General features: G+C 43.6%; 1 protein-coding gene across 1 annotated transcript; it reads right to left on the minus strand.

The window, feature by feature from the left end:
- Positions 1-1,512: 1,512 nt before the first annotated feature.
- On the minus strand, positions 1,513-3,016 carry LOC132554736 (uncharacterized). The gene has a single exon (XM_060219046.1). It carries the CDS (start codon positions 3,014-3,016, stop codon positions 1,553-1,555), a length of 1,464 nt encoding a protein of 487 aa, XP_060075029.1. The 3' UTR covers positions 1,513-1,552.
- Between the last annotated feature and the right edge of the window lie 7,345 nt (positions 3,017-10,361).

Raw genomic sequence — 10,361 nt, forward strand, 5'->3', positions numbered from 1 at the left:
CCGAGGCCGTGAGACAGTTAAGACGAGTGTAGCTCTCTGTAACTGGAGTTAGTGAGAAGAACCTTCTATAGTAACAGGACACTGTCCTCGTTCATCCCAAAATTACAGTCACGTCTTGAAAATGGAGCTGATGCTAGACCTCACGAAAGCCGTCTCTAGACCATAAGTGTGCAAATTTGCGTCATATTATCTTTAAAAATGAGTCCAAAACAATGATAAGAACAAATTGAAAATAATGATTTTAAAAAAAGAAATATTTTGTGTTGAAAAGAATCGGAAAGTAAATTTTCCGAACTCAGGTCTAAATTTAACAATGTGCTAATCGATTAGTCCTAAATCTATTTAGGTGGTAGGTTATATTAGGGCCAGGAACAACTCTGTAAACGGGCCCGTGTACAAGTATTTGATCTTAGGCATTAAGCCATAACCAGATCGGTGAGTACGAGGTAGTCACAGCCTACTAAAATACACTGGTTCCTTACAATGTCCAGTAATCAGAGTTTGCAAAATCTGCTGCCATCTAAAGGCCTGTTTTGTGAGCCAATGCACCAGAATGTAACATCAATATTTACACGTATCTGTAGTACATAACCTGGTCAAACATTATCATGTGACCAACTTAAATTTAAAGAAACTGTTTCCTCTTATCCTGGAGGTTAAAAGACAAACCGTGATTTTGATTTAATCAGATATGTAACTGACCATCAGTCATAACAAATGACCACGGTCACTAGTACATTGACAACCTTCACTCTCGCACAATAACAAATGATATTGATTATTAACAGGTAATAGTTATTCTGAGTATACTTAAAATAGACCTTGTCTGAACACAGTTCTCACTGGCTTTCTATCACAATAAATTGTTCTCAGTGCAAAAGTTCAACCTCTACAGTTTAGCTGTATCCAACGTTTTTCAAGTATTATAGCAAATTAATTCAATGGTCGCTAAGGTAAAACCTCCATTTCTCCCAAACCTTAAGAACTTATGTGATAGAAAATAGTATATGATATATTAAAGCTGTATGAAAAATTTATGAACAAGATGTAATTTTTTACACAATGCGTTTGGGTGTAAGTGGAAGTCTTACCTGGGATCATTTTGAGTGCTAAGATTTATATTCCACATTTCAATGTGATACAGCTAACGCTTTAGTTGTACCAGTGTCGTTACATCACGAAAACAGAACCTTTACAAACATATAGTCTGGTGTCATCCTGTAGAGTATAAATCCTCCTTGTCGGATCAATTAGTACTTATCCAATGTTACAAGCCTCCACTCGGGAACCCCTCTCAATTGTTTATCCCTATGAGAGAGGGATCGAAAGTCTGGAATGGAAACTAGTACAAATATTGCCCCAACATGTCCCGGACCACTTTCGCGTTGTTGTCACCGCAGTCTCTAACTCAAACACGAAAATCATACCAAATAGTGTTCTGTTTACAACAACGAGTCCTTCCTCCTGTCGATATAATCAGACACTTTCAGGATTTCTAAGAAGATCTTTGGCAACAGTTTTCACTATATCTTACATTTCATGTTTTTTTTTTTTACTTATTATACATAGAAACCGTCCGCCGAACTCGGAAGTCACCCATCTTTGGGGAATATCCTTCATGGAAATGTATATCACGTGTTGATCTTGGCCTTTGTTTATTCACAACAGCATATACAGGTCCATCTTCCTCGTGAAGAGTCATTGAAGGGGAAGTAATTCTCCTCCTTCCTTGAAAGTCTTGTGCGAACGCGACTGAACGTCCCATGTCTGTGCTCCTCCATTGATTCTCCCGCCTCATTATGACAGGTTCCTGGTCGTAGTCCGCGGCGGGGATATCAGTGGTCCCCTTGTACACCCTCAGACCCGCGTCAGAACTGTTCATCGATTCTCCCAGTCCATTGGAGTTGTTCGAAGAACCACTCCGGTAACTGTTACTACTGTACGCGGAGTTAAAGGACTGCTGTCTGTTTGGCGCGTGTCGATGGAAAGATTCATTCAGTCCATTACGAGGAGGGTACACCGTGTCTCTTGCACTTAACGGCGGGGAAGGTTTTGTCTCCTGACTTGGGGACTCAGGTTCAATGGCCTTGCCGTCATCAGAATCATCAGAAGGAGAGTTGAGGTCGACGCCACTTTCGTTTGAGCCGTTCCTGTAGCGAGGCTTGGCCACTTGTCCAACAATGTTGATGTTCAAAGACTTTCTAAGATCTACCTTGTCAAGGTTCCCCTGTCGTCTGCTTATGGTGTCGTAGTCTTTTGGCGGGAGCAGTATCGGTGCAGAGGGTCCGCTGGTCTTCTTGGTGGGCGTGAGGTTCAGCCTCTGTTTTAATTCGTCGGTTACGGAATCGAATGCCATAACATCCTTAAGACTCTGGAGGTCGGGTTCGATCTCGTCTGACGGTAGTGTATCATCATCACCACTGTATGTGCTGGCTCCAGAATCAGGAGCAGAGTCCGAGGTGTGCTGCTCACTCATTCCGTCCGAACGATTCAATCGTGTATCGTCTATCCAACCACGAGATGCCAGATCTAATTCGATTTCTCGCACTCGATCGACATAACCGCTGATGATGTGGTTCATTATGCGAACAAAGTTTGTAGCTGTTTCTGGTGTGTCAAATCTGTACACATGCACGTGCACATACTTCTGTGTTCGCGGCACGAAGCCGAGGTAGATACACGCCACAATATCATCAGGTCTTCCAGTGCTAGGGTCAGTTGCCTGAGTAACATATGTAATATCTCTTGACGGAATATTAGGAAATTTTATCGTTCTGATTTTGCGTTTCTTTTCTTCCATATCTTGTGAAATTTTCATCTCTTTTTTGCTCACCTGTAGCGTTAACTTGGGAGCGTTCCTCCATTTCCTCTGCTTCCTCCGCAGATCGTTCACCACGGGATCAGTGTATTTCCTTCCCCGGAGCGCCTGGCACTCTATCCATCCAAGGAATTCCACGTAAAACTTGTGTGTTTTTCCAGCATCTCTTTCCTTATGTCGTCCAAATATAAAAGACATTTTCACGGAATTCGTTTAAATCGGTAGTGTTTTGTCTCTAATTATTTTCACTATTTTCCCTCGAAACGTAAAACAAATATCAACAAAATTCCATCCAGTACAGTATTGGAAACTGTAGGCACCGAGCCTGATCACGGCTCTCCGTGTAATGTCACACCTGTATACGATACACTCAATCGAGGACGTGCTGTCAGTAGCAGGTATTTCTCGAGAATGTTTCCAGGTATGTACGACGGCCTGCCTATATACACCGTACAATGCGGGCCCTTTAACGCTCTGACGAGCTGCCTACACAGGTGGGATAGGCACCGGTCCGGATCGACTGCCCATTGTACCGTGTCGTAGGATCAGTCTACCTGTAATACACACAAACACCCGCTGATACAAACTGGGCACATAATACCTTCTGCTACAGACTGGTCACGTCGATCCCCGCTGATACAGACTAGGCTAATTACAAACGACCACATAATAATACTTGCTTTAAATCGGACATCTGATGGTCAAAACAGAGTTTGAACAGATCGAGGTCGGTTATTGTGACAAATATTTATCAAGTTGTGCACATAAGCTTTAATGTTTATTATGTAACTTACTCTGGAAGATTTTATTTGATTAAGGAAATATTTAAGACACTATGCATATGTGGACTTAAAATCTATCATATTTCCCCGTACACTTGATAAACTGACCATACATACAAAGTAGTTTTAAAAAGTTATAAATGATTTATTTCAAAAATTAGTTTTACGTGTGTAAGTATTTTTGTAACATTTCAGTCTTGAGAAGTACTCGCCAATCAGGATAACGACACTCATTAACAACACTTTAATAGACTTGTCTTACAGGTTATTTGTATGAAAAGAATGTTGCGTTCTGGTGAAATTTTAACACGACTTGTGAAATACCCCGTCCCCCCATCCCTGTCTTAAACTGAGTCACGGTCTTATAACCACGTTAAACGCTCCAGCACTCGTCTGTCTCAGTGTTAATAATGAAAAGAACTTCTAAAGCCAAAAAAACTCACTGTTCCGAAGCAGCAATTTTACTGCACCTGTCCTTGTGATCTTCGTCAAATTTCTTTTACTACCATTTAAATTGTAATTGTAAGTAAGTACAACGCCATTTCATCGTCAGATTCACAAATCAACCTGAAACATAATATAGTTTCTACTTTGTATGTTGGAAATATAACAGTTAGAACACCATTGATATGTATAAAATTGTGTTTTCAGATGCACACATGACCTCAAACATAGAATAGATTACTCCAACGTGTAGCACTTCCATATACATGGTAATTAATACTGCTTAAACACTGTCTTTTTATTGTCGTTAAAACTTCTTGAATCTCCATGTTTAAATATCGATACGTAACCGAATTCATGACAATAACGACTCTCCTAATTTTTACACCTGTAGTGTCTAATCAGGAATATATACACCTGTACACAATACAGTCCTGACCCATCACACCCCACTGTCTTTTTGTGGTCACTATACTGTCCAATATCATCGTTTTGAGGTCAGACCTGGACCATTGGGTACCTCCCTTGCTCTTCTAGTCCAGCCATCCTCCCCCTCTTGTGGTCAGTTCTGATCCATTCCATCTTTCCCCTGCTGTTGTAAGAACTCGCCCTCTGACACACCTAATCCTTCCCCTGCTGTTGTAAGAACTCGCCCTCTGACACACCTAATCCTTCCCCTGCTGTTGTAAGAACTCGCCCTCTGACACACCTAATCCTTCCCCTGCTGTTGTAAGAACTCGCCCTCTGACACACCTAATCCTTCCCCTGCTGTTGTAAGAACTCGCCCTCTGACACACCTAATCTATCCCCTGCTGTTGTAAGAACTCGCCCTCTGACACACCTAATCCTTCCCCTGCTGTTGTAAGAACTCGCCCTCTGACACACCTAATCCTTCCCCTGCTGTTGTAAGAACTCGCCCTCTGACACACCTAATCTATCCCCTGCTGTTGTAAGAACTCGCCCTCTGACACACCTAATCTATCCCCTGCTGTTGTAAGAACTCGCCCTCTGACACACCTAATCCTTCCCCTGCTGTTGTAAGAACTCGCCCTCTGACACACCTAATCTATCCCCTGCTGTTGTAAGAACTCGCCCTCTGACACACCCAATCTATCCCCTGCTGTTGTAAGAACTCGCCCTCTGACACACCTAATCTATCCCCTGCTGTTGTAAGAACTCGCCCTCTGACACACCTAATCTATCCCCTGCTGTTGTAAGAACTCGCCCTCTGACACACCTAATCTATCCCCTGCTGTTGTAAGAACTCGCCCTCTGACACACCTAATCCTTCCCCTGCTGTTGTAAGAACTCGCCCTCTGACACACCTAATCCTTCCCCTGCTGTTGTAAGAACTCGCCCTCTGACACACCTAGACTACTTCCCAGGCTGGAGTAAGAACTCGCCCTCTGACACACCTAATCTATCCCCTGCTGTTGTAAGAACTCGCCCTCTGACACACCTAATCAATCCCCTGCTGTTGTAAGAACACGCCCTCTGACACACCTAATCTATCCCCTGCTGTTGTAAGAACTGACACACCTAATCTATCCCCTGCTGTTGTAAGAACTCGCCCTCTGACACACCTAATCTATCCCCTGCTGTTGTAAGAACTCGCCCTCTGACACACCTAATCTATCCCCTACTGTTGTAAGAACTCGCCCTCTGACACACCTAATCTATCCCCTGCTGTTGTAAGAACTCGCCCTCTGACACACCTAATCCTTCCCCTGCTGTTGTAAGAACTCGCCCTCTGACACACCTAATCCTTCCCCTGCTGTTGTAAGAACTCGCCCTCTGACACACCTAATCCTTCCCCTGCTGTTGTAAGAACTCGCCCTCTGACACACCTAATCTATCCCCTGCTGTTGTAAGAACTCGCCCTCTGACACACCTAATCCTTCCCCTGCTGTTGTAAGAACTCGCCCTCTGACACACCTAATCCTTCCCCTGCTGTTGTAAGAACTCGCCCTCTGACACACCTAATCCTTCCCCTGCTGTTGTAAGAACTCGCCCTCTGACACACCTAATCTATCCCCTGCTGTTGTAAGAACTCGCCCTCTGACACACCTAATCCTTCCCCTGCTGTTGTAAGAACTCGCCCTCTGACACACCTAATCAATCCCCTGCTGTTGTAAGAACTCGCCCTCTGACACACCTAATCTATCCCCTGCTGTTGTAAGAACTCGCCCTCTGACACACCTAATCCTTCCCCTGCTGTTGTAAGAACTCGCCCTCTGACACACCTAATCCTTCCCCTGCTGTTGTAAGAACTCGCCCTCTGACACACCTAATCCTTCCCCTGCTGTTGTAAGAACTCGCCCTCTGACACACCTAATCCATCCCCTGCTGTTGTAAGAACTCGCCCTCTGACACACCTAATCCATCCCCTGCTGTTGTAAGAACTCGCCCTCTGACACACCTAATCCATCCCCTGCTGTTGTAAGAACTCGCCCTCTGACACACCTAATCCTTCCCCTGCTGTTGTAAGAACTCGCCCTCTGACACACCTAATCCTTCCCCTGCTGTTGTAAGAACTCGCCCTCTGACACACCACACCTAACTCGCCCTCTGACACACCTAATCCTTCCCCTGCTGTTGTAAGAACTCGCCCTCTGACACACCTAATCCATCCCCTGCTGTTGTAAGAACTCGCCCTCTGACACACCTAATCCATCCCCTGCTGTTGTAAGAACTCGCCCTCTGACACACCTAATCCATCCCCTGCTGTTGTAAGAACTCGCCCTCTGACACACCTCATCCTTCCCCTGCTGTTGTAAGAACTCGCCCTCTGACACACCTAATCTATCCCCTGCTGTTGTAAGAACTCGCCCTCTGACACACCTAATCTATCCCCTGCTGTTGTAAGAACTCGCCCTCTGACAAACCTAATCTATCCCCTGCTGTTGTAAGAACTCGCCCTCTGACACACCTAATCCATCCCCTGCTGCCCTTGTAAGAACTCGCCCTCTGACACACCTAATCTATCCCCTGCTGTTGTAAGAACTCGCCCTCTGACACACCTAATCTATCCCCTGCTGTTGTAAGAACTCGCCCTCTGACACACCTAATCCTTCCCCTGCTGTTGTAAGAACTCGCCCTCTGACACACCTAATCCATCCCCTGCTGTTGTAAGAACTCGCCCTCTGACACACCTAATCCATCCCCTGCTGTTGTAAGAACTCGCCCTCTGACACACCTAATCCATCCCCTGCTGTTGTAAGAACTCGCCCTCTGACACACCTAATCTATCCCCTGCTGTTGTAAGAACTCGCCCTCTGACACACCTAATCTATCCCCTGCTGTTGTAAGAACTCGCCCTCTGACACACCTAATCTATCCCCTGCTGTTGTAAGAACTCGCCCTCTGACACACCTAATCTATCCCCTGCTGTTGTAAGAACTCGCCCTCTGACACACCTAATCTATCCCCTGCTGTTGTAAGAACTCGCCCTCTGACAAACCTAATCTATCCCCTGCTGTTGTAAGAACTCGCCCTCTGACACACCTAATCCTTCCCCTGCTGTTGTAAGAACTCGCCCTCTGACACACCTAATCTATCCCCTGCTGTTGTAAGAACTCGCCCTCTGACACACCTAATCCTTCCCCTGCTGTTGTAAGAACTCGCCCTCTGACACACCTAATCCTTCCCCTGCTGTTGTAAGAACTCGCCCTCTGACACACCTAATCCTTCCCCTGCTGTTGTAAGAACTCGCCCTCTGACACACCTAATCCTTCCCCTGCTGTTGTAAGAACTCGCCCTCTGACACACCTAATCCTTCCCCTGCTGTTGTAAGAACTCGCCCTCTGACACACCTAATCTATCCCCTGCTGTTGTAAGAACTCGCCCTCTGACACACCTAATCCTTCCCCTGCTGTTGTAAGAACTCGCCCTCTGACACACCTAATCCTTCCCCTGCTGTTGTAAGAACTCGCCCTCTGACACACCTAATCCTTCCCCTGCTGTTGTAAGAACTCGCCCTCTGACACACCTAATCCTTCCCCTGCTGTTGTAAGAACTCGCCCTCTGACACACCTAATCCTTCCCCTGCTGTTGTAAGAACTCGCCCTCTGACACACCTAATCCTTCCCCTGCTGTTGTAAGAACTCGCCCTCTGACACACCTAATCCTTCCCCTGCTGTTGTAAGAACTCGCCCTCTGACACACCTAATCCTTCCCCTGCTGTTGTAAGAACTCGCCCTCTGTTACACCTAATCCTCCCCCTGCTATTGTAAGATCTCATCTTCTGGTCCACCAAAGTTCTACCACATCCCTCCACTTCTGTGGTCAGTTCTCAATATCAGTTCTATATCCCTCCATCCCGGTGATCAGTTCTCAAATTCAGATCAACCACATCCCTCCACTTCTGTGGTCAGTTCTCAATATCAGTTCTATATCCCTCCATCCCGGTGATCAGTTCTCAAATTCAGATCAACCACATCCCTCCACTGCAGTGGTCAGTTCTCAATATCAGTTCTATATCCCTCCATCCCGGTGATCATTTCTCAAATTCAGATCAACCACATCCCTCAACTGCAGTGGTCAGGTCTCAATATCAGTTCTACATCCCTCCATCCCGGTGATCAGTTCTCAAATTCAGATCAACCACATCCCTCCACTGCAGTGGTCAGTTCTCAATATCAGTTCTATATCCCTCCATCCCGGTGATCAGTTCTCAAATTCAGATCAACCACATCCCTCCACTTCTGTGGTCAGTTCTCAATATTAGTTCTATATCCCTCCATCCCGGTTATCAGTTCTCAAATTCAGATCAACCACATCCCTCCACTACTGTGGTCAGTTTTCAGTGATCTATTCCATCCCTCATTTTTCAGAATGCTACGAATCATAACATTAAAAATCCAGATCAAATTTAGCAAGATTTGATGAATAATATTGAATATTTTCAGTGTGATTCATACATAGAAAACTGTTTACCCTAACGTCAACAGACCTATTATATAATGTCAAGTTGGGAGTGGGCGGATGATGCGAACAGGTATTTTTGACGAATTCACCATTTATATCAATTAATGTATCAAAAGTCGTGGTGAAACATAAGATTCTGTAACAAATGGCTTCTATTTGCCTTTCTATATTGCCTCTGTACTCTTCGTCTTTCTTGTAAACTGGAGTTACCAACCCTGAATGATAAAAATGATGGCGGGAGTCTGGGTTGTTAATGCACCGAAAGGAATGTGACTCCACCAGGTCACGCAGTAGAGATGTAGTAAAAAGACCACCAACCTACATGACATTAGACCTCGGACAAGTAACCAGAGATCCATTGATGGAATTCAATATTACGGACAGCAACTTAAAAACAGACTGTAGAAAAATATATCAAGTTTGAAAAACTTATTCTGATTACCGTCCTTGTAAATTTGTCTTATTGTAGATCATAACGAAACGCGTTTTTTTTTATTGTTATACAAACAAATAATAGGATTATACTAAATTCTTTCACCTGACTGAATATTTTATCTATGTAAAATTAGAATTTTTAACTTATATTATTAACGATCAATCTGTCCAGGGACGAGTCATATCTGGTCTATCATATTGATTGAGAATCTTTAATAAAAATAGAGACGTATACAACACACATAGTCTGTGGTTAAAAGGTAGTCGTATTTATTACTTACTTCGAATCATGATACCTAGCTTCACCCTATAAAGAAGACACTCAGTCAAAAATTAACCTGATATTTATATAAATGTTATCTAGGTCTCTGATTACGTATTATAGTATTCAAATATTCTACGAGGAGGAAGTGAACCGTGAACAGTTAATTTATTAATATCGTGTATAATTAAATGATATTGATACGCTGTTAATTAATAGTCTGCCTATAAACGTCATCTTTACACATTCGGGTCACATGCACTCCACTAGGGGAGAAACTGCAGATTCAATACTGTTAATCAAGGTCAGAAATATCAACAGACTGTCTCTGACGACGCTGTTCTGCGATTTGAGTTTAAATGTAGCGGTATAGAATTCAGGATTACATTTCTCATTTTTATTCTTTTCAAACTTTTCGTAATTAAAAGGTTAAACGGTTTTAGAGACATGATAAAGACATTAAAAATTCACAGTACTATCAGTTTACAACTGAAATTTGACGTGAATGATATATGTATCACGTGACCCATTAGCAGTACAGAACGAGATCAGTTCAGCATTAATTAATGAGCAATTTATTAATTTTATGTCATATTGACTACAGGTGTTAAACTAGATGTGTTTTGTATACTTGTACAAAACAACTATAGTGGAGATTTTTCACTAAGACATACAAACGATAGAATATATATCC

This window comes from Ylistrum balloti, unplaced genomic scaffold, assembly GCF_031769215.1.
Source record: "Ylistrum balloti isolate Yb309-2 unplaced genomic scaffold, AGI_CSIRO_Ybal_v1 Utg370434, whole genome shotgun sequence".
NCBI classification, from domain to species: Eukaryota; Metazoa; Mollusca; class Bivalvia; order Pectinida; family Pectinidae; genus Ylistrum; species Ylistrum balloti.